The sequence below is a fragment of the Podarcis erhardii genome (genome assembly GCF_964252035.2).
Source record: "Podarcis erhardii genome assembly, chromosome: 15".
In the NCBI taxonomy this organism is placed as follows: domain Eukaryota; kingdom Metazoa; phylum Chordata; class Lepidosauria; order Squamata; family Lacertidae; genus Podarcis; species Podarcis erhardii.
The window spans coordinates 40655865-40681216 of record NC_138505.1 but is presented as its reverse complement, the minus strand read 5'-3'; the positions used below and the strand labels follow the sequence as shown (position 1 = coordinate 40681216).

Genomic DNA, 25352 nt, shown 5'->3' with positions numbered 1-25352 from the left:
GAGTGATACCGAGCAGCAAAGTCTCACTGGGATGCTTACGAAAGCCAGTTTTTGCAGGGAAAAGAATCAGTCTATCACAGCCCTTGGTGTAAGGCCAAGCTCTGAGCATCACAGGAGATATTAATAGTATCTTCAAGTCTTGATTCGTAGTTTTCATGCAGCTACTGGAACACCCCAGAGAGTCAACGGAATGATTGTGATTACTTTGATAATTGCAGGAGAGTTAATCAGCTGTGCTGGGTTGTTGCTTCTTGGTGATGTGGAGTGGGGGGACATGTTTATCACATCACAGCCAAAGTCTCAGCTGGTCTTCCTTAGTAGGGAGAGCAATAAGGGTTTATGGAGACTCAGCAAAAAAGAGAAAAAAAATTACCCAGAAAACTACTTAAGATGAGAATATATAATAAAGAATAAATGCATTAGAGCCGATTCTTCAAAGAGGTAAAAAAAACCCTTTGCATAACCTTTAAATCAAGTACGTTATCCACTTTATCAACAAAAAATTCCATTATATTAACTAACACCATATGGACAGACCATAATTTTCAGTTGAGAGCCAGTGAGATGTAATGGTTAGAGTGTTTGACTAGGACATGGGAGACCCAATTTATTACAGTGGTACCTCAGGTTACAAACACTTCGGGTTACAGACTCCGCTAACCCAGAATTAGTACCTCGGGTTAAGAACTTTGCCCCAGGATGCGAACAGAAATCCTGCGGCGGCAGCACGGTGGCAGCTGGAAGCCCTATTAGCTAAAGTGGTACCTCAGGTTAAGAACAGTTTCAGGTTAAGAACGGACCTCCGGAACAAATTAAGTTCATAAACAGAGGTACCACTGTACTTCCAATCCAGCTACTAATTCCCCATTTGTATCTGTCCCAAATGGAGAAGATAAACTCAGAGAATCTGGGTCTCATTTGCAGGGAGATGAGGGCCAGTGGGTAACAAATGTCATTCAATTGTTTTGAAGCCCCACTTGGAAATGTGGCAAATTCACATTGTGAAGCCAGGTGGATGTGTACAGACATTTTTATCTACAGGTGGATGATGACGGAAAGGATTAAAAATGCAACCTCTTAATTGTCCACAATGTTCTGCCATGTTATGCAGGCTGTTGCAGCTACATTCTGAGATCAGCAGCCTTTCTTAATTACATATAAATAAATACAATATAGCTTTTACCTAAATATATAAAGAATAGCCTTGACAGAAGTTACGTGTTTCACACTGATGATGTGTCCCCATGAAGGGATATACCTTTAGCACCTTACGAATGGAAGATCAGTGTATTGACAGGATAACAAATTGACAGAACAACTTTATGGGGTAAAAAATTGGTCTCAGCTTTATTGATTACAGATTTAGGTTGGAGGCTTTTTCTGGGAATAAAAAGGATGAGTGTTGAGAAATACAAGGAATTACTTTGTCTGGTCTTCTTCCAATAAATGCCAGCAAACAATGCAAAAATTAAAACCATCAACACAAGTTCATTCCTATTTGCTCCTCAGAATTAAGTGGTCTCTGCTGTTCAAGTCAGGCCTGAGAAAAAGTATGTACAATTTGGGGGGAAAGATACAACCCAGCAAACCTGCACTGGAGGCCAAGATGCAAAAGACCTCCACAGCCACCATCTGCTTTCCTTTGGTGCTCAGATAAGAGGGAACAAAGGACAGCCAAACGCTGCAGAACACCAACATGCTGAAGGTGATGAACTTGGCTTCGTTGAAACTGTCCGGCAACCTCTTGGCCAGGAAAGCCATAGTGAAGCTGACCATGGCCAGGAATCCCAGATAACCCAGGACAGAATAAAACATCGCGACAGAACCTTCGTTGCATTCCACAATGATTTCCTCCAGCAGAGAGTTCATGTCCACATCTGGGAATGGAGGAGCCGTACAGAGCCAAGCAGCACAAATGCTGGTTTGAACGGAGCAGCAAGCAAGAAGCACAGAGTTTGTGAGAGATTTCCCCACCCATTTCCTCATCCTGGATCCTGGTTTGGTGGCCATGAAAGCCAGAACCACCGTGATGGTTTTGGCCAAGACACAAGACACAGCAATGGAGAAGATGATGCCAAAAGCAGCTTGTCGTAAAGAGCAGCTCACTGGGTGAGGCTGGCCAATGAACAGCAAGGAGCAGAGGAAGCAGAGCAAGAGGGAAGTAAGCAGAGTGTAGGTGAGGTCCCGGTTGTTGGCTTTGACAATGGGAGTGTCCCCATTCCTAGAGAAGACGCCAAGTATCAGAGCTGTGACCAGAGAAAAGACCAGAGCTAAGGAAGCTAAAACGAACCCTAAAGGTTCTGCGTAGGAAAGAAAATGTTGGCGTTTGGGGAGGCATTGATCTCTGTCCTTGTTTGGAAATTGGTCATCTTGGCATTGGAAACAATAATCCATATCTGAAACAATGAGTGATATATGAGTTCTGATAAATAAGGCATTAATTAGTTAGTGAACGTATCAGAAATAAGTGAATATTGAAAACTGTTTGTACAATCTCCTGTCATTATGCATAATCCGCAATAGGTTCTACAGTCTTTCATCTGCAGTTAATGATCAGAAACATGGCATTTGGTTGTGCCCTTAGTTGAGTTGGTCACACCCAGAGAGATCTTCATGGTGATGGAGGCTTCTTGAGAACAGCCACTTTGGGCTCTGAGGCTGGGCTGAGGACAGTTCTGGGTACGGAGATCATTTCATGCTTTTTTCTGGCTCACACAACTAAACAACAGATAACAGCATATTCCACACCTATTTCCACAGATCTCACTTGTAAAAGTTCTGGATCTAGTTTCCCCAACTGTCTCTTTTTTCTTCCAGATATCAGTGCAGCTGCTCTTCTGTTTAGGAGTACTGAACTACTAATAGAGGGAAACAGTTGAAATAGACATCAGGAAGATTATACAAAATAGCAGATGATGTCTCCTACCCATTTGATTCGAAATCATCCCATTTGGACATGACGCACAATCATAGCAACAAAATGGCAACCCCTCCTTCTTTTTTCTGCTGTAGCCTGGCTGGCAGCGATCATTACACAAGGCAAGGGGCAGCACCTAGCCATAAAAAGAGGAGAAAATGTAGCTCTCTTGTGCCTTGTGAACAACACAGTTTTAACCAAAGAGAAGAGATCAGCTAACTGATTAACATTATTCCAGAAAGGCGTGTTGTATGCCTAAATAAACTGTAATGTAAATATTGGGAATGAATAAGAAAGGATGTTGAATTTTTCATCTGCATAAAGATGGAGGATGGAGAGAGGACAGAGAAGACAACAGACTTAGAAATACAGGAAGTTAATGAAGAAGGTAAAATAGGAAGCACATACATTAACCTCAGAAAAGCACCACAAGACAATCTTTTTTCAAAACAAATGGGCAACTTATCCTCTCCTTGTCTTCTGAGCTGGAAATCTCACTTGGTTCAGCATCATTTACTCCTACATTCATGTCCAAAGTATTAAAATGTTATACTGAAATCCTATATATCAGGGATGTGGAACCTTTGGTCCACCAGATGGTATTGGACTCCCCTCAGTCTGAAATCCAGCCTGGCCAATGACCAAGGAGGAGAAGAGTTGGAAGCCAACAATATTTCATTTGCAATATAGTGGAATATATTACCATTCTATACTTTCCAACCAGAACTCTAAAGAAGAAAATATCTACTTCTCACCTCATGTGTGATGGTAAAATAACCTGGGTTATATTTAAACAATTTGCTTATTAATGATAAAGAATATCTACATTAACCATTTTATTTGTATTCTTAATATAAATACCTCATTTTTTAAAATCCAATGGTCCCACCTGATTAAAAGCTCTGTGCCATGTGATGGCTTCCTCATCCATGCTGAAGTCTACATATCGTGATTCTTGTGGAACTATCTTTCCTACTTTCACTCGGGAGAAGGTTTGGTTTGGAAAAATAACCCAGTTAATAATATCAAATACACCTGCTAACTCCCCATTCTCATCAAAGGACACTAAGTCACCAGCACTGTTGTTGAAAGAGATACTCCTCAAGAACGAGTGCAGCTAAAGAAAAGAAAACAAAGGGAAAGTTTGAAAAGGAGAGCTTTTATGGATTGTAGAAACAAGAAGTATCCATCAATATATTCCACACAATGGAAAGTAGTCCAAAACTGTGCAGTCTACAACATTTGGAGAACATAAGTATTTCTAATAACTACAGGTGGCCGGCCACTTGTGTGAGGGTTCAGCTCTGGGGTCCGTGTGCAAAGGCAAAATGGTGCCATGTCAGGAAGCCCTGGAACTGCCCCTCCAGCAAGGTGGGTGTGCAGAGAGAAGGGGACAAAGAAATGGAGAGCAGCTCCTGGTGGGTTTTCCCTGATCTCTATTTGTTTATTTACCAACGTAAATAAACCAACGTAAAATGAACTTAACTTGCAGGCCCACTATAATCAATGAACATCACTGGAAGGGAGTTAAAAAATAGACCAGGCAACCACATTTGAAAATAGCCCTATATGTTCCTCTTTAGTGCAGAAACAAATGCAGGTTCTAGAAAATAGTTGGTGTCGGTGGACAGAATGGGTGAGCAGTCATGGGAAGAAACAAACCTTAATTGTTTCAAGCAAATTCTTAATTTTTCATAATTCTCATTTCTCTTGCTCAACTTTGCAAAGGTTTATTCTTAACAGGAAATCTTACCTGCCAAGGTTGCAGTTTTGGAGGATCGAGCCCATCTCTGCCTGCCATCATTCTGCGTTTTGACATGGATGAGTGCATCTGATGTAAAGAATGTGCAATGGCATAAACCGCATTATAGATACTGTAACTTTGGCCAGTCATGGTCATTTCAAAAATATGCCCAGGAAGGCTCTCCAGACTCTCATGGCCAGTGCAGGTCTTTGTGTTTTCATTGCTCTCATTGGAAGCAGAAAATAAACAGTTGAATGCCTGTTGCCAAAAAGCCTGGAGGAACCCATCTCCATTTGGAGAGTTGGGGTTCAGGGTCTGAAGGAATTCTTTAAATCCCTGGACTTTCTCTGTGTGAATTGCAAAAGACAAGGCACCATCAAAGACTTGTATGTCATAATACCTTTGCATTGTTTCTGAAGTGAAAGCCCATTGGGCTGTCAAAATCCACACGGTGCCTGTAGACTTCTCTGCAATATCTTCAGCTAATGAATAGACATATTGCATCCATTTCACAACTGTAATGGTCTGAGGTTCTGCGCACAGAACCAAAATGTTGACTTCTGAGGCCACCAGGAAAGAGGACTTGGCCCGAACGCATTCCAAGAAACTGAAATTATCTAGACCCTGAGATATGGCTGGTAGTTTTTCATTGAAAGCCGTACAGACTCCATGCTGGGAAAGCATTGGCACTAAGGTTTGCATAAAGGTCTCTCCATTTTCATCATCGGATGCCACAATTCCTACCCATGTCCACTGGAAATATAGAAGTAGCCTGACAATCCCTGCATATTGATATTTCTCATTGGGCACCGTTCGGTAGAATGTCTGGGGCTGCAACTCTGGGCTTCTCACTGGAGCTAATACACAGTAAGCAATCTGGAGGAAGAAATCAATCCCACAAGAATTGGAGAGTTCTAGCATACGGTTATAAATAAAGGCATCAAGTTTTTCTATACTTTGCAGTCATGTACACCACTAAAATATTTCAAGATCTGGACCTATACCCACAGGTTTTGTTAGTTAGGAAGAAAGAAGCACAGCTCAATGGAACGGTGGAGGGATTGTCTGTTCAGAAACTCTTTTGTACTTGGACATTGTCATATATTTCATGAGAAAATAAAACAAAACAAAATAAAAATACATGGATAGAAACCACCGTTTATGGTGGTACAACAAAGTAAAAAGTAAAAACACTTTTAAAACACTTTAAAATATATAAAAACATTTTAAAGATTTGCTGCAGCAGCACCAGTGTCCTTAAAGTTGTGGTGGTGGTGAGTGTGGGCCCCGCCCCCCGGGCCTGGCAAAGAATGGGCTTGCAGGGGGAAGAGCCCTCCCCACAAACTCACGGCAGAGCGGCAACAGCAATCTGCAGAGCGGGAACCATTCTGATGAGACACAACGAGGGATAGGAGAGGAATTCAGTTCAATGAACATCTTAATAATTAAAAAAAAAAACCACCTGATTCACAATTCCTGAAACACTTTGTGAGCCAAAATGCAGCTCTCCTCTGACATTTGTACTTCTCTGAATTTTGCAATTCACTTCTCCAACCAAAAGCAAAGCTTTATATTAAAATGACACTGGTCGCAAAAGTGAATACATTAGTGAAAATGAAATAAAAAAATATATTACATTAGGAGAAATAGCTGGGAAATCTGTGGATTAGCCAGAACTGCTTACAAAAACAAGAGAAATGGACACTTGAGATGCTGATGAAGTTTTGTGAAGCCTTTTAGAAGAAAAAAAGGACACATGCTTGTGGAACTGAAAAGGGTAAAAAGGAAAGAAATCCATTTATGGCATATAAATGGACAATAGCATAATGTGCATCTCCAGCAGTTGTTGGTGGGGAGGAGTACCAGAGTTTCTCTGACCTCTTGCAGCTGGCCTTGGGCAGCTTCCTGGGAGCAGAAGGAAGATTCCTGCTGCTGCATTTGCCCAGTTCCAACCTCCCTGCTGCTTCCCAGTGACACAGGGGAGACAAAGTCAGGCAAGCACCAAAGCCCCTCTCCTCCAACCACTAGTGCAAAACTCCCCCAGATACTTTTGTATCAGTTATATTTTTAACTTTCACCTCCTTTTTCAGAAAAATGAGCCAAAGTAAAAGAAAGCATGGACAACTCAGAAGATCATTACCTGAGGCAGAAGAGCTTGACAGCCCCCAGTACCTGAGGCAGAAGAGCTTGACAGCCCCCAGTACCTGAGGCAGAAGAGCTTGACAGCCCCCAGTCTTACTATACCTGTGGAATCTTGTAGATGCCTAAGACAGTAGTCATGTGGAGAGAGATGTCAAAGTCAACTCCTCCAATAACAGCGATATTTTCTTTTTCCTTGTCACATTTGAAGTTGGGGACAATCCTTTCTGTGATGGACAGATGTTTCAGGGTGTTCTGATAAGTCATCCTTGCATTTAAGTAGCTATCATAGACGTGGAACCCAAAGGTCGTATTTGGTACAATATTAGGGTTCTTGTTTATTTCTTTCACAGCAAACACCAGGGAGAGGGTATGCTGGTAGTACTTCAGTATTTCTCTAATAAAAGAGTTATACTATTTGTCAGATGTATTCTCTTCCTCTCCCTCTTAAGCACATAGGTAACTTCCTAGCTCACATGCATGTACATAAGTTGCCACATCCTCCTCTTAACTCCTTATTTCCTTTCAGCAACCAACGGACACTCAATGGATGAGAAGTTCCCAAGTCAGAAATTCTGACTGGTGCCTCTCAGATAGTTAGTGTTTGGTGGAGGTGGGTAGTAGAGACTAGAGCAGATCAGGTGGAACAGTATCTATTCTTTCACAGTTACTGAGTTTCCATCTTTCCCTCCTTCAAATAAAATTGTGGCTGTACAAAAAAATACTGCCGCCAATGTTAGTCATAAGAGAAAGTCCATTGTCATGAATAGTATGAATGTTAGGCCCAGAGCAAATGGAAGAATTCGCAAAGCATGATATGCTGCCAAGCGAAGCAAAAAACGAGTTTTATCAAGAAAGATTGTGTGACTGTGTCCAAAAACATTGGTGTTGTTTCCTGAAAGCAACAATCTCCTGATAACAGGAAGAAGCTGGCAATGGACAACACTAATTTAAAAAAACCCACTGACAAGAACAGGGAGGAGCTGGCAAAGGGACACGAATGTGTGATAAAGGTTTGGAAAATACTGTCTGTCTGCTTTGAAGTATAACTGCGAAGGGTTTTCTTGATGGTGGTCCAGGAGGAGAGCAGGAGGAAAGCAGTGGAGACAGCCCCTCTGCAGACAATCCATGGACGGCAATGGGAAAGAAGACTATAAAAAGGACCCCTTTGCATGCCCTCAGTGTGCCAGGACTAGCGCTACAGCTCTACACCCACAACTCTTGCATGAGGCTTGATCAACTCATGTGAAGGGCCTTGTAAGTATGGATGAATGAATGTTTGAGTGTTTGAACCTCTTGTTACCAATGTATTAATGTATACTTGACTATATGAAATAAATGTTACATGAAAGGTGTGTAAACCCAGATCTGGTCTCCGACGTGTGTTATTGAAAGTCCTATAACATGTGGGATATCACTTGTCTCTCCAGATTTCAAAAGAACCAACTTACCACGGTTTGGTGACATAAATGGCGCTGTGAGCAGGATTCTGAGAATGAGTGATATATACGTATAGAAGGATGACTAAATAGACCAGGCTATGTTAGGTGTATTAATTTCAATGGGTCTCCTTTGCATATAACTAAATTTTGATACTTTGTTTTGCAAAAACAAGTTTGCAACTGCTGTTTATATTACCCAATATGGTTTACATTGCATAGTAGCAGGTATAATACAAAATCTATGATATTCATGTGTCACAGCATCTGAGTCTGTCAGGTTAAAAGAGAATGATTGTGAAAGTGAGGATCAAGCTTTGCTGCAAAGGGAAACAGATGTTAATGGTGTGAAAGGAAACACAGAGGGAGGTTGAGGATGAAGTTGGGAGAAAGCGGTGAGAGCCATGGGATCAGATGATGAGAAAGAAGAACAGGCAGAAGATAGAAAGCCCAAGAAGCGGAATAAAGCAACAAAGAAGAAGATGACCAGATAACAATGTAAAGAGAAGAAAATAGATGTTTAACATTCCTACCTGACAAAAGTCACATGGAAACATGTTCTGAGCATGATACTGTATGCTTGGTGCACTTGTAGCATACATGAGCTCACCAAGGGTACACTATGAAAGATAGAGTTTTTTACTTACAGAAGTTCATCTATAAGCTTTGTGTTTGGGTGCTCATGGAAATCTATTTCTTCAAATACAAAGCCAAAATAGGTAACGATTCCTCCAATGATTAGGTCCCCTCTCTGATAATTCTGGTATGGAAGCTGGAAAGGCTCCGTCATGGTGCATCTAGCAGAGTGTTCCTTGCTCTCAGTTGGAGGCAACTGCAGCCACAGGAAGAGAAGGATCAGCAGCAGAAAGGTTCCTACCATCTTGGAGCTAACAGGGATGCCAAAAGTCAGATTTCTATCTTATCTACCATAAACTGCATTACAAGAACATTCATTTAATGACTCTGGATTATTTTGATAAAGGAAAAATGCCAGTGATCTGATCCATGAAAACCTGCATGTTCGAAATTTCCCATCAGGGCTCTGAATGACACAGGATTTATTTTATATACACTTCCACACTCTGATATTGATTGTGTTCATGGCCTGATAAAATGTACATGGGGTTTGGCAAGATGGATGATGAAACCCAGCAATTTGAGATAATTACTAAGTTATCTCCTTAGAGCATTGAGCTCTGTGACTTACAGTAAGATCAAAATAATAATGCATATTTGTTACTGAGTAGTTCTCTTGCCCCAGGCAAGCAAGCAGTCTAGCTGCAAACAGTTGCCCTGAAGGGAGCTTCCTAGTTTCCCCAACACTCTTCCTCAATCACACCTGCACCATTTCCCCCAACTGTACATGTGTTACCAATGGAGACATGATTTTCAGGGATGTTTCCTTGTACAACAGTTAAGGGAAGGGAAAAAATAGTTAAAATAACACCAACTCCAGTTGCAGGTGCAATACAGAATGTTACATTTCCTTACAGAAATGGTTAGTGTATGCAGACATCTGTTTTTCTAAACACTTCAGAAATCCCACATTGCATGGGCTAACAGCTGAAACTGACTAGTTCCTGTATATTAACAAATATAGATCAATGCCTATGGAAGTGGGGAATTTCCTTTTGTCATCTTAGAGTTGGAAAGCAATGTGAGGGACTCATGAAGGTGACAATGGAGGCTTAAATGCCGTGGTACAACTTGAAACATACAATACATGTGGTTGTGGCATGTGGGAAGGGAAAGGGCAGTAAGGTCATGAAATCGACAGAGTGACTGACAGAGACAAACTGAAGTTCCAATATTTCCTATTTATTGGGGGGGGGAGGTAATATATAAGATCCTTCTTGAGTTTTCACTGTTACCCTACAGCGTGAGGTTAGGTATGAGCGTTCTTGGGGCAGCACAATTGTTGCATGGTGAACACTCTTGGATTTGCAGACAATAAAGTGTCCCTGTTGATGGAAGCACCTAAGGGAAAGGCTATACTTGGAGACTAAAGGTTGGCAGGGTGTTATAAGTTCTCCTGAGGTCTTCACGGTGTTGTTCCTAAGCAAGCAACCTGGGTTCCAATGAACCTTCCCTGTTCAATGAAAAATGGAAAGCTGGTTCAAAGAGGAATTGTGGGTTATGTGTTCCAGTGGTATTCGACCCTTCCCACTACTGGCTTATAAAAACTAGTAGGGAGAAGGCAGCCAGCTGGCTCAAGATCACACTGTGATTGGTGATTTTAACCCTGATCTCCTAGGTCCACCTAATATCCCTCCACTTAATTCCACTTCCTTTAAAGAAGACCTAGAAGTGAATAAGCTGGAGGAAGGCCATAGGGAGAACTCAGAATACATAGAACATAGCACTCAACTGTTCTCTTGTGAGCAGGGCACCCCAGATTTAAAGAAGTCAGCCTGGTCTCTGATTGGATCCAGGAATGTCCTGGGATCCGTGTGTCCTCCTTTGGGCAGCCACCATTGAGGAGCACAACTTTCTGCTCTTCTCAGTGTTTAAATAAGTTTAGCAATGAAAGAAGGCAGTTGTGGTGGCTGCTGGGAGAAGCCAGCCTCTCCTCCAATCAGAGCGTGCAGAGGAAGCTGAAAAACATTGATGTGCCAGGTTGGCAGAGCGAGGAAGCGAAGACAGCCCTTCTCTTCGCTTTGCTTCACCTTTCCCAGCCCCAGTGGATAACTGTGGCTTCCTGGCACCACTAGGGTGTGCAGAGCGCATGGCCCCTGGGAACTGTGAGCTCAGCAGGAAGGTGGCGGCAGCACATGGAAAGGAGTGGGCCATGAGTGGCTGCTGGCACAGGGGGAGCAGGAGGCAAAGGGGCTCTGGGTGCTCTCTGCCCCTCTGGCAGTGGTGGGGGCTGTTCAATGGCAGCTCTTTCCCTCCCTCCCACTGGGCTAGCACCAAGGAAGCTACGGCCTTCACAGTTCCTCAAGTGCTGGAGCCCAGTGGAGGAGAGGTGGCCACTGCCACTGCCCCTGCTCCTCCTTCTCTCTGCTACTTCCACCTCATGCTCAGGCCTGAGCTGGGAGTGGTGCTGCAGTCTAGTGGTGAAAGGCAGCCCTGAGGAAGCCGTGGCCGCCAGAGCCTAGTAGAGGATAGGGGCAGTGCTGCTGCCACTGCCAATACTGCTGCCACTTCCACCCCTGGCATTTTGACTCGTGCCCATGTCCTGGATCCAAAGTGGAAAGTATGCATAGAGGCCCCAGTAGCTTAAGGAGCTACTGGGTGAGGTCCCATAGTCTGGAATGAATAGAAGGGAGCCCAGTAGGGATGGGAGCTTCTAAATGAGAAATGTTGAAGGCCCAAAGGCAGACAATTCCAACAAGAAAGAAAAGTGGGAGGCATCTAAGGAAATCAATGTGGCTGCATAAGGAGCTTACAGATGAGCTGAGAGTTGGGAAGGACATGTGTAAGAAATGGAAGAAAGGGGAAATCACAAAGGAGGAAAATACAACAGTTTAGGATGAAGATCCAGGTTGGTTAAAGCTCAGAATAAACAAGAGAGGTTAAAAGTAATTCTAATTAAGGTTTATTTGGCTATGTTCAAAGCAAGAGGAAGAACAAGCAAGTGGTAGGTGACAGAGGGAAGGCAGAACTACTCAACACCTACTTTGCCTCTGTCTTCACCCAAAAGGAAAGCAGTGTCCAACCTGGAGATAACAAAATAAATGATGTAAGAAGGGAGATGTAGTCCAAGATAGGAAAAGAAGAGGTAAGGGAACAGCTAGCTATTTTAAATAAATCCAGATCTCCAGGGCCTGATGAGCTGCATCCAAGGTTACTAAAGGAGCTTGCAGGTGTAATTTCAGAGCCTTTGTCTAGGATCTTTGAGAATTCTTGGAGAATAGGTGAGGTCTGTGCAGACTGAAGGTAGGCAAATGTTGTTCCTATCTTCAAAAAGAGGGAACAAGAAGACCTGGGTAACTACCGAATGGTGAGCTTGACATCAGAACCAGGAACACACAATGAAACAGTCAGTCTGTGAGCACTTAAAAAGGATGCTGTGATTACCAGGACCTAGCATGGATTTCTCAAAAATAAGCATGTCAGATGAATCTCATTTCTTAGTTTTTTTTTACGGAGTTACATGCTTGGTGGATCAGGGGAATGCTGTGGACATAGTGTATCTTGATTTCAGAAAAGGCTTTTGACAAAGTCCCCCACGATATTTTTGCGAGGAAGGTGGTACACTGTGGGTTGAATGAGGGAACTGTTAGATAGATTTGTAGCTGGTTGTCTGACTGAACCCAAAGAGAACTCATTAATGGTTGCTTGTCATTCTGAGAAAAAGTGTCAAGTGGGGGCTGCAGGCTGCAACATCTTTATAAACAACTTGGATGAAGCAATTGAGGCTCATCCAATTTGCAGTTGACAGCAAACTGAGAGGGATAGTTATAATAATAATAATAATTTATTATTTACACCCCGCTCATCTTGCTGGATTTCTCCAGCCACTCTGGGTGGCTTCCAACAAAACACTAAAATACAATAACCTGTTAAACATTAAAAGCTTCCCTAAACAGGGCTGCCTTCAGATGTCTTCTAAAAGTTTGGTAGTTATTTTTCTCTTTGACATCTGGTGGGAGGGTGTTCCACAGGGCGGGTGCCATCACCGAGAAGGCCCTCTGCCTGGTTCCCTGTAACTTGGCTTCTCACAGCGAGGGAACTGCCAGAAGGCCCTCAGCGTTGGACCTCAGTGTCTGGGCAGAACGATGGAGGTGGAGATGCTCCTTCAGGTATACAGGACTAAGGCCGTTTAGGGCTTTAAAGGTCAGCACCAACACTTTGAATTGTGCTCGGAAACGTACTGGGAGCCAATGTAGGTCTTTCACAGAAGAAAAACTATTGTTCTCACCCACTCAATCCGCAAGAGCCTGTCTTTACATGCAGGATAAGTCCCTAACTCATCAGTGGTTTGAGACCCATTAGCTACCCTCATCTAGTTTAGCTGGCCAGTCAAAGCCATTCCCAGCGTGTGACTGCTGTCACATACTCACAGCTTCTAGGAGCCACAGGCAAGCACTGAGTGTACGGTGGAGGGAAAGGTAGAACAACTACACCAGAAGGAGCATGATATGTCCCCCCACCTCTCCCCTAACACCCCATATTTCTGACCCAAATAATAATAATATTCTGCACATCTGACTAGGCTGACTCTGGGTCGCTTCCAACATATATAAAAACATAATAAAACATAAAACATTTAAAAGTTTTCCTATACATATTTCCTTCAGATATTTTCTAAAGTTTAAACAGGGACACTAAGAGGCATTGAGTGAATTTTATTTTAACCACTCAATATACATGAACTAAATATGCATAAATACATAAAAGGTGCCATTTCCAGAAAGCGACTGCAACTGACTAGATTTATGAAGGCACCCTACTCTGAAGAGGCTGGGCTAAGACTGGCCTGAACTGCTGCTCTTGTAAAAGGTGGAGACCAAGGGGTGCATTCAACTAAATTTTGAATTATTTAACCTAAGTTAGTCATGCTCATTAAATTCAATGTATCTACTCTGAGTAGGATGAATATTGAAGACCACCCCAAGCCTCTTCTAATTTGACATATAGCCTTGCCCACCTCTATCACACATGGAGGAAAGTGCAAAAGTTTTTCCATTTCCATGGGAGAGGGAGTACAAATCTTCTATTTTCCCCTCTCTCCTGTGATTCTCTATAACTTTGAGCAGGACCAAAGAAGACATTTGCTATGGGAGGGGGGACATGATTTCTTTAACAATTATGAGTGAGTCATAAACAACAGCTGCCATAAGTTATGTCTCCTGTAATTACCAAATTAATCATAATCACAGCTATATTTCCCCAACCCAGGAGAGTTCAAGTGGGCACATTCAAAATGTAAACTAAGGCTATAGAAATGCAAGGCTCTTTCATCTGGTTGCTGATTCTTCAGTTCTGCCTTCTTCAGTTCAGCCGCTTGAGTACTAATTTAAGGCAGAGACTCTTGCATTACAAAGAGATGAAGTGTCCTTTGCAGTAAAGAGTTTTCCTGCAAGATGGTAGCATTTGTGATCTTACTATTAATACGGCTGCCTCTGACTACATGCAAGATTCCTTTGGTTCAGTGCCCCACCAGTGACCCTCTTCCCATTCTTCCCAAATATTATCAGCCAGGAGACCTCATGATAGCTGGCATCATGTCTCAGGTCTATACATTCGTAAACGAGATAACATTCAAAGAACGTCCCTCTGCTAAACTCTTTGATGAACAGATGTAAGGAACTGTGTTTATTTAACAATATAATGCATCCATATTAAATGAATTCATATTTTGCTGTTGGTGCAATCGGCTTTCCTTATAAGTAATTATTGTGCTTCTGCGTTTGATGTGCTTTTTTCTGGGGCGGGGAAGTGGGGACCTGAGAGTTCGAGCCCATTTCTGCTAAGAGTGTCTACCATAGTCTTAAATTAATGTTCATGAAGCAAGTCCAGTTTACCACATTTCCAACTTTAATAGTAGCAACGGCAGATGTATTTATTTTCTCTTGTGCATCATTGAATTTGTCCAACCGGATATAATTTGGGTGCAATTTGTAGGCGTGCTCACCTCCTCTAAGGAAGAAGTTCTGTCATATTTCAGAATGATTCCTGCAGTGGTTCTCCTGCCTGAGCGGACTTGAGGGGGACACAATAGGAATTGTGGGGACAGGGGTGGAGGCTGAAAACAGATTATGCACTCTCAGGAAAGAATAAAGTGGGGGAAATCTCAGCCTGCCAGAAATGGCCTTGTTATCCCAAAGGTTGTGGTGGGTTGGGCAGATCACTCCACTGACTTGCAAAGGGGAAGGTGAGTGATGGAAATAGTAACCTAGATGCCCAGGATAAATGATGTGAATTAAATCTTACCCTTCCAATGAGGATCGGTTATCAAGGGAAGAAGGGCTGGGCTTTTCTTCCTCTCCATCCAGTTTTTTGGGATGTTGCTTCCTTTCCCTGGGAGAGTGACCTCTCCATTAATTGGAGACCACACCCCTTAATGAAAGATCACACCCACTCTTCAACTCAATCCCAGGCTGTTTCCCTTCTGAGCCTCATTTTTTTTTAAGCAACAAAAAATTTGTTGCTTCAAGTTTCCAGGCACCTGAGTTCACTGAGGAACGATCAGATCTAATTCAAGATGCCTTGTTAATAGTATGCAAATTCAAGGATGTGAACACCTGAATCGCCTGTGCTGATTTATCAGCATTTGTAGTTGTAGGAGTAATCAAACTTAGATTGTTCAAACAGAGATGCTCCTACCTGCAGGCCATAGGGCCCTGGGGGCAGTGGATCATGGAATTTCAAAACCCCAACTTAGCATCTTATTGGGAGTGCTATATCTATTGTAGATCACCATGAATTTGGAGTGAAAGGTGGTGTGAAGTATAATTGAAGCCTATTCTATGCATTTGAAATATTGCATAGGACTTGAGCAAGATAAGAATCAGAAGAAGCTTCTCTGGATTGACATGATAGAAATATTTCTTAACAGATTCAAAAAATAAGATGGGATTCAAGGCTAAATGTCTGTTCTCATCTGATGTATTTTTCCCTCATTAGAGAGATAAGTAGATATGTAGACAATGTCATTTGCTGTAGAAGATGCAAAATGGACCCCTCATTGCAGGCTCATGACACAACTCTACCAGCACATTGTGGCTTTGGTATTTGCTGTAAAGGAGATAAATGACAACCCACAGAACTTGCCCAATGTCACCCTGGGATTCCACATCTTGAACAGCCATTTCGTTGCAAGCTGGACCTATCATGGCTCCATGGAGCTGCTGTCTGGATGGGGCAGACTCATCCCCAACTATAAGTTTGGTGTTGAGAACAGTCCAGTAGCCGTCATCGGGGGACCGAATTCTGACATCTGTCTCCACATGGCAACGGTCCTGAGTATCTACAAGATGCCACAGGTAAGAGAGCCATTGGAGAAGCCATTCACGTTTCTCCTGCACTGCATCCTTTCATGCTGTAGGTTGAGGGATTCACAGAGATGTGTGCATTGAGTGTGGCCATTTAAGATGCTATTCACACTTCTATTAGATTCTATCCCTTAAGGCCCCAGGTTGATATTGCAAAGTGTGAATGACTCACAATGAACAAAACTCATCCCTGCACATAATACACCAGAATACAAGGAACAACCATTCGGTCTTGAATTCTGCATGGCATGTTTGATTTCTCAGTGCAAGGAAGTCATACCCCCCTCTCCAATATTTCAGCATTCCAGCACAGAATCCATGATTGAGGTTCAGATGCAGTCCAGTCATCAAAAATCATCATTGCTTGAATTGGGTTCAATGGCCTTTACAAATGCATTTTAATTTTATTTTTCCCCAGTTTATGGTTCAGAGAGCTGTCCTATGGATTCTTCAACAGAAACTAGCTATATTTGCTCTTTATTCTGTGTTCACATGTCTGATACTGTTTGCTTATATGTTCTGATGGCGACATTCACATAGGAAATTTATTTTTTATTTTTTTAATAATATTTATTAAAAATTTTCAAATATAACAGAAAAGAAAAACATCCAAATTTAAGGCCTTATTTTCAATGTCATCTTTCCAGGACTTCCCCTCCCCTCCCCCTCTTGTATTCCAGTTCTTTCAAATAGATTCAGCAAATTCTTACCCCAAGTTTTAAAGTTATTATCATTAACCCAATTTAAAAAATATTTTCCCATCCCCTAAAATCGACCTGTTCCCTTCCACGAGTTCCCCTCTTTAGTATACAATACAGATTAACATAAAAAAATAGAAAAAAGAATAAAATGTAATTTAACACCCTTTGGATTCCAAATTTCCCTCCCCCCTTTCCCGGTTGCGTTCCCAATGTCCGTCAATGTCTACTGTCGTCCTGGAGCTCCCACATCTAAGCCATAGTCCTTCACCAGTCCGCTTTGCCGTCTTTTTAATAGTCTTTGCCGTCTTTTGGTCATCTTTGATTTCGAATGTCCAATCTTGGAAGGGGTCTATCTTCCAACTTTGTCCAGTTCTTGTTATTCTTGTTGTTCTTGTTGTTCTCTCTTCTCCTCTTTTTTTTTTCCCCTGCTCTCCTGCACAAATGTTCTAATTCCAAAAAGCTTGTAATTCCTCTACAGAGGCTTTGTTATTCAGGAACAAAACATTACGTCAAGTCCCTTCCATTCTTCAATAGATAAATCTATTGTCTCCTTTAGTGTGTAGACCTCTGTAGACAAAATAGTGTTCCATTTCTGCAGTTTCCCAGGAGATAAAAAGTCCGATTCAAATTCCATGCCAGCAATACTTGTAATGACCCACAGCTCCTCTAGAGGGATTATAATAACTCAGTTTCCTTCCCGATCACACCCACCAGTCAAAGTAACTTATTATTCCTTGTTTTAAACAGTTTATATCCAATTTATAACAAATGTAACCAGCAAAGTCCTCGTAACAAAGTTCTCTTTTTGTTCTTCAGTTTTGGCAGCTCCTTTGACAGCTGTCAAAACCTCTATTTCTCCTCTCCCGGCGCTCTCACGGATCGCTCCCGGGGTTTTTCGGGGGGGGGGTTGTATTTTAATTCACATTCCACTTTTCTCCTCCAGCCCTGCTTATAATTTTCCATCGCGAAATTAATAACTTTATCAAAAAAAAAAGGTTGCACTCGATCTTAGTTGTCAGGTCCTTTGCTTTAGCTCCTCTACAACAGGGGGGAGGCTGACTTCCTTTTTGCACCTCCCCCGCTCGCTCCGAATTTAAGAAAAAATTTGTTCCCCTTTTTAATCCAAGTTCCAATTACTCACGGGTTATTCTTTTAAGTCCAGATTTTCAATGGAAGAAGTCAGCACTCTCCGCCAAATGGCATGCGGCTTCACTCGGCAGGGGAAGCGGAGGACTCACAGCACCCCCCCCCCGTCACCCGCTCCGCAGCCTTTAAAAAGGCTCCTTCGCGTGGTTGGGGGGGCGCAAACGGTGCCCGCCGAGTCACCATGCCCATGGGTTTCAGCGCCCATGGTTTTTGAGGGTCCCCGCGTCGCCGGCGCGGTAGAACCCAGCCCCTGCCGAGCAGGCTCCCTCCGGAGCTCGGAGGGAGTCCGCCATTCGGCGATGGCGCCAACCCGGAAGTCCTGACATTCACATAGGAAATTTAAGGGAGAAGTGACCCTTGCAGTGCCTTTCCCTTTATTGAAAATATAAGGGCAGCAAAGACCTTAGACTCTATGGGTGTCTGAGCAGAAAAAAAATGTATAAATTGAAGTATTTCAAGAAATCTAGCCACTCCATATATGGCCCCAATATTCAACGTTTATGTGTGTGTGTTTTGTTTTTGTTTTTTAAATTAAATTTTCTCTGTGCAGTCTCATCTGTGCTCATTCACCATAAGAGGGTATATACAAACACCAAAGTGGATGGAATTTGCAAGCATAATTTTTACAATCATTTTCAGTTCATCTATGGCTCTTCTCCTATGCTGAGTAACCATATCCAAGAAGAGTTCTTTCACCGAATGTTCCCTGATGTGGCTCATCAGTATAATGGGATTCTCCAGCTACTGCTGCATTTCAGCTGGATGTGGATTGGGGTGGTGACTCTGAGTGATGACAACGGAGAGAGATTTGTACAAAACATCCTTCCCATGTTTGCCGGAAGAGGTATCTGCTGTGATTATACAGAAACATTTCCCAGACTAACCTTTTCAGGTGAGTCTATGGAAATGGTGGAAGAAGGTTCTAAAACAATCAGTGTTATTATGGGCAGCACCGCCAATGTCGTGGTTGTGATTGGTGAAATTCAGACCATGATGGCACTGAGAGTAATGTCCACCTTGGCAGAAACAATCAATATGCCAGTGGACATCAAAGCAAAAGTCTGGATTATGACAGCCCAGATGGATTTTACATCGTTTTCCTTTCAAAGAAATTGGGACATACACTTTCTCCATGGTGCCATTTCGTTTGCAGTTCATTCAGCTAATCATCTAGGATTCCAGAAATTTCTTCAGAAGAGAAACCCTGTCACAGAAAGGGAGGATGGCTTCATCAGAACTTTTTGGGAAGAGGCATTTCTTTGTTCTTTTGAAAAGAAAGACAATGATCTCTGCACTGGGACAGAGAAGCTTGAGACTCTTCCAGGGTCTGTCTTTGAAAGGAGCATGACTGCCCACAGCTACAGCATCTACAATGCAGTCTTGGCAGTGGCACATGCTTTACAAAACATGCATTTCTCCAGATTCAAACACAGTGTGATGATGGATGAACTAAGAGGGAATAGGCTGGATCCACAGCCATGGCAGGTAATGTCCCTCTATTGCTAATATAGAAGAGTTCGCCATCTTTCAGGGTGCAAAAATAGTTCCTTGACTCTTTAGAAAGCTCTTTTTCTTCTTGTTGTTTAGTCGTTTAGTCGTGTCCGACTCTTCGTGACCCCCTGGACCAGAGCATGCCAGGCACTCCTGTCTTCCACTGCCTCCCGCAGTTTGGTCAAACTCATGTTGGTAGCTTCGAGAACACTGTCCAACCATCTCGTCCTCTGTCATCCCCTTCCCATTGTGCCCTCCATCTTTCCCAACATCAGGGTCTTTTCCAGGGAGTCTTCTCTTCTCATGAGGTAACCAAAGTATTGGAGCCTCAGCTTCAGGATCTGTCCTTCCAGTGAGCACTCAGGGCTGATTTCCTTCAGAATGGAGTGGTTGGATCTTCTTGCAGTCCATGGGTCCCTCAAGAGTCTCCTCCAGCACCATTTTCTTTTTCTTTTTCTTCTTACCCTCATCTTTCAGTATAGAAATGTGATAGGACTGCTATATCTTTCATTTTAAAACACTAGGGCCACATCTGCAACATTAAAGCCCTCTTGTTTCACTTTAAGAGCCATGGCTTCCACCAAAGAATCTTGCAAACGATAGTTTCTTAATGGTCTCCTCACAACTCTCAACTCCTTTAAGCAACCTCCCTTTCCATAATTCTTTGGGGGAAACCATGACTGTAACTAGAGTTCTTTAAATGTATGGTGTGGATGAGCTGTTAGAATTACTGTGATCAGAATCCGTGATCTCGACCTTGTGCAGAGTTGAAATGAATCTTCTCCACCTCTGCTACCTTCTGTGATATCTTCCAGAGAATAAAAGGCTAAAAAGTAAGCCCTACAGAGATCCAGAGTGGAGTTTCTAAGGCGGATGGATGTTATTTTCTATGCTTCCTTCTGGCAACCCCTGAAACCAAGCTGGTGCCGAATGTCCTGTTCTGCTTTCCTTTTGACCACATCAGCAAGACTGAGAAGGGAGTCTTGTCCTCTGGGCAGCCCAGGACTGTCCAGGCTTGCACCCTGGGGAGGTCACTTCAGTGCTGCTAACACAGCGGGTTGACTTCACCCCTGGAGCCACACTCCATTGTTCTCGAGACAAACAGATGCCAACAATTGGAGGGACAGAATATCATCCTGTTATACATCTGTCTCTTTCTAATACCCTCGTGGATTTCTTCTCTCTTCTCTTCACTAATTTAGCTCCACCACTTTCTGAGAGGCATCTCATTTAACAATAGTGCCGCGGAAGAGGTTTCATTTAGCCAGAAGGGGGATTTGGTAACTGAATTGGATATCATCAACTGGATCACATTCCCAAATGACTCCTTTTTCAGAGTTAAGGTCGGAATGATGAACCCTCAGGCTCCCCCAAGCAAGAGACTCTCCATTCATGATGATACCATCACGTGGCCCATCAGGTTCAACCAGGTAAGGTCCATTTCAGAGTGTCCCAAGACATTTCCTCAATGCTAAAAAAAAGGGGGTCCACTATTCAAACTCTAAAACATCTATTCCAAGATGCAACTAGTTGTGATTTAACTCACCTCCTGAAGAAGACAGGGAACCAACATTCAACTGAAAACAGCACAGGCAGTGGGAAGCTTAAAATGGCAAAATGTGATATAGAAAGAAGTTGGATAGGTGGGCTTATTTATAACTGAAATTTTAAAAAGAAAACAAAGTACAGAAGTACCTTGTCACTGTTCTTCATTGTTACCCCAAACATTGCTGCAGCATAACATAACAATACCTTGTTTGGGCCTCTGAGATCCTCAGATAATGTTCAAAGGAGCCCACAGCTAAAAAATTAACATAGTTAGGAAGTGATGAAGCAAATGGCATCACCCAAAGTAATTGTGAGAAGAAAGGAAGACACCCAGAACCAGGAAACACTGGCAACTTGGATGAAGAGCAGAAACACCCCAGAACCTAAGGGTGAGGTGTGAGCCAAAGTTCTCAAAGGCCCCATAAAAGTGGGTTCAGGGTGTTTGTGGCCTGCTCAGTGTTCAGCAGGGGACATTCAGTATCAGACAGTGGGAGGGCAATTGCGGTGAAGCAATCAACAGAAGGACCAAGGGCAGCAGCTCCTTGGGATGTGAATGGTCATCCTGATCTGATTGGCAGTTCAGACTTCCTGCCAGTGTGGGAAACAGGGAAGTAAATTTGGCCCAATCTGAGGAACAGGTATGGCATGTGCAAGTCAGAAATTACCATCTTCTTTCCTTTTTTGGACAGGCACAACCCCTTTCTCTGTGCAATGAGAATTGCCAATTGGGCTACAGTCGGACCAAGAAGGAAGGAAAGCTACCTTGCTGCTATGATTGCATCCCGTGTCCAGAAGGGAAGATTTCAGATCAGAAGGGTCGGAGATTTTTTATTTATTTTTGGGGATATACTAGTTATAAGAATTGTCAAGAATGATCCAGTACGTGAAAATTAAAATAAGTAGAGAAGGAAGGAAAGAGAACGGTGTCCAATGATACCAGTAAGATGTACCTGTTTTGGAGCATAGTCTCATATGCTCATGGAATGCAGAGGTAAGGATTTCAGCATAGCAGGAGATGATGGAAACAGGGAGAACTTATGATTGGTGATATCCAGGTGACGAACTTCTCTTCTTTCAGTTGTAGTGAAGACCTGCATTGCTCTGGAATCCTAAGTAAATAAAGCCCTCTTGTATATAGAAATAATTGGGCCAAATACCTATATATATTTTACCAGTACTGATCCAGCAGCCATCATTCAAAGCTTTCTGACCATTTGCCTTGATTTCTTCTGGGCGCAAAAGGCTTCACAAGTACAGTATAGCATTTTTCATTTTTCTTTTTCAGACACGGACGACTGTTTTGAATGTTCTGAAGATCAGTATCCAAACAGTGACAAGGATGGATGCCTTCCAAAAGATAAAACTTTCTTGTCTTATGGAGAACCGTTGGGGATCAGTCTGGCCACTTTTGCTGTCTGCTTTTCTTCCATCACAGCTGCAGTGCTTGGAATATTTGTGAAACACAAGGCGACTCCCTTAGTCAAAGCCAACAACAGGAACCTGACCTACGCTCTCCTCCTCTCCCTCCTCCTCTCCTTCCTTTGTGCTTTGCTCTTCATTGGCCAACCTAACAAGCTGACATGCATCCTACGGCAAACTGCTTTTGGCATGATCTTCTCAGTTGCCATTTCATGCATATTGTCCAAAACCGCCATTGTGATTCTGGCTTTCATGGCTACCAAGCCAGGGTCCCGAATGAGGAAGTGGCTGGGGAAACAACTGGCCAGCTCCATTGTTCTTTCCTGCTCCCTTATTCAAGCCACAATCTGTAGCATATGGCTGGCAACCTCTCCCCCATTCCCAGACGTTGACATGCACTCAAGGACTGAAGAAATAATACTAGAATGTAATGAAGGTTCCACTGTCATGTTTTATTGTGTCCTGGGATTCATGGGCTTACTGGCCATAATCAGCTTCACGGTGGCTTTCCTAGCTAGAAAGTTGCCTGACAGTTTCAATGAAGCCAAATTCATCACCTTCAGCATGTTGGTCTTTTGCAGTGTGTGGCTCTCCTTTGTTCCAACCTACTTGAGCACCAAGGGCAAATACATGGTGGCTGTGGAGATCTTCTCCATCTTGGCCTCCAGTTTTGGGTTACTGGGTTGCATCTTTACCCCCAAATGCTATGTTATTTTACTGAGGCCTAAGCTGAACAGCAGGGAGCAGTTAATTAGAATAAAGAATTAAGAACTGACAAGAGTGACTCACTGGTCCAGGCAATTCTTTGTCATTGGAAATACTTCTTTCCAGATCATTGTCAGTTGGATATGAATTAATTGAACACATGAAGTTAATATAAACTGAGTTCCATATTTAAGTTTGGTCCTGGTTCATCATATCTCAATCAAGCATGATTTATCCATACATATGGCATCTCATTTGTTTCCACTACTCTCCATGGTCCTGACAGCAATGTAATCATTGTGAAACCAAAGGGAGTATTTTGTGAGGTTATTAACTGACATATAATTTCTCAACCCACCACCAATTATCTACACACCCAATATTGCATATCACAATATAACCCCCCCTGCCTGCTGATAATAGTTCTTCAATAGCTCTGTTAGATCTGCTTGAGTGGATTGAGAAGAGTGATAAGGGATGCAAACTCATCCATTGGATACAAACTTTTTGACCCTGCCTTAATATATTAAAATTTATTCAGAAATTTTGCAAATATGCACAGGAACACATATATTTGACTCATAATAAATACCTTGCCATCCCGCTCAGGGAAGTCTTGCTGAGACCTTAACAAAAAGCAACTTGTTTTCTTTTGTAGAGTCCCAGAAGAACTACAGTTTATGAGTGACCCATGAACTACACCAGAATTACCCAATTTACCATAATTGCATCTCTTAATTCTTCTAGTTCCATGGTTCCCAACATGGGGCACAGGGGGGCAATTTGATTTTTAAGGGGGGCAGTTTGAGAATGAATTATGAACAGTTAATGGTATTTTAGGCTTCCTCCAAGCAAACAGGAATTCACTTTTTGAATAATAAAAATTATATGTCACACGGAGGGGGGCCTCAAGATTTTAGAGATGCTTAGATGGAGCATGGCAGGGGGAAAGTTTGAGAACCACTTATTATACCACTGCTCTAGTTAGTAGGGAATTCAGGGGTCAGATGTGAAACTAAGAACCAAGACTAGAGGATGCTATTAATACACTATCTACTGTACCATTTGAAAATGGGGCCATAGAGACACGAGTCTCTGGACTCAGCTATACAGCTGCAAATAAAACGTTTTGTGTTGCAAAGTGCATTGGGGATGATGGACTATGGCAAATACAATCTATTTTTACAAGACTTTATCTATTTAGAAGCAGCTGTTCTACCAGCAAATTTCAATCATTTGTGACAAAAAGATAACAATCATGGTTTCTTATTTTTAAAATTGTCATAAGAATGCATAGGCAAAAATCTATTTGATTGTTAGATTTGGTTATTTTTTCGTACCTGAGTGTAATCAGTTTTAAGGAGTTTATTCAAGTTGTAATAAGAACAGTCAGTCCTCAGGTGTGTTTGTTGCTGGGGGCCCACCAGACCCCAGGTTATATAGCCTGTATTCACACCTAGGTCATACCTGATAGGCCAATTCATACTTCCCATCAGGAGCTGGATTGGATGGCTCCTATGGCCAATCAGATTACTACATTCTAAAATCCTACATGCCTATTATTCTTAGATCCCAGCTCCAGACATAACACAGAGAGAAACCAGGCAGCCTCTGAAAACTGAGCTCTTTTGCTGAATCAGGCCCTTTCACCTAGTGCATTTTTTTCACCTAGTGCAACCTCCTCTTGTACCTATGCTGTCCCTAGTCTCCCCATTAAGGAGAACCAAGAGAGAGCTCTGCTGAAATGTGATCGATATGTTTTCATCTTAGAGAATACAGAATTCTGAGCAAGTAATTTTTTTCCCCTATAGTTATGGAAATATCTATTATTACTACTTCTCCAATTCCTTAGACCGTTCAGCTGACCGCTAGCAAAACACCACAGAAGGAAGAAGGCATTTAAGATCTTCTGTGTCATTCAGAACTGGAAAAATAAATAGATAAAGAGAGTTCCATTCTGTTTCTGGGACTCGAGACACACAAGGATCTGATAAATGAAATTTTGCACCATACAGCCCTGGCTTCAATCATCCAAGGGAGTGGTCATTCAAGCCAGACTGTACAATTCAGTATCATGGCGATGTTGGTGTAGGAAGAGATTGATCGGTTTCTATCAAGAAGATTTTTGTGCAAGATGGAGGTGTTATTGGTACTGCTAGCAGT

General features: G+C 42.5%; 2 protein-coding genes across 2 annotated transcripts; one reads left to right on the top strand and one right to left on the bottom strand.

Moving 5' to 3' along the window:
* Window positions 1–1494: 1494 nt before the first annotated feature.
* LOC309329772 (vomeronasal type-2 receptor 26-like) lies at window positions 1495–9029 on the bottom strand (the record flags this gene model as incomplete). Its single annotated transcript, XM_081840783.1, has 6 exons — window positions 1495–2396; window positions 2927–3053; window positions 3807–4034; window positions 4671–5537; window positions 6906–7197; window positions 8887–9029. 6 exons carry the CDS (start codon window positions 9027–9029, stop codon window positions 1495–1497), a joined length of 2559 nt encoding a protein of 852 aa, XP_081696909.1.
* Window positions 9030–15882: 6853 nt separating this feature from the next.
* LOC309329771 (vomeronasal type-2 receptor 26-like) lies at window positions 15883–23448 on the top strand (the record flags this gene model as incomplete). The annotated part of the gene is made up of 4 exons (XM_081840782.1): window positions 15883–16170; window positions 20720–20947; window positions 21755–21881; window positions 22351–23448. The coding sequence occupies 4 exons, from the start codon at window positions 15883–15885 to the stop codon at window positions 23250–23252; spliced, it is 1545 nt and encodes a 514-aa protein (XP_081696908.1). The 3' UTR covers window positions 23253–23448.
* Window positions 23449–25352: the final 1904 nt, after the last annotated feature.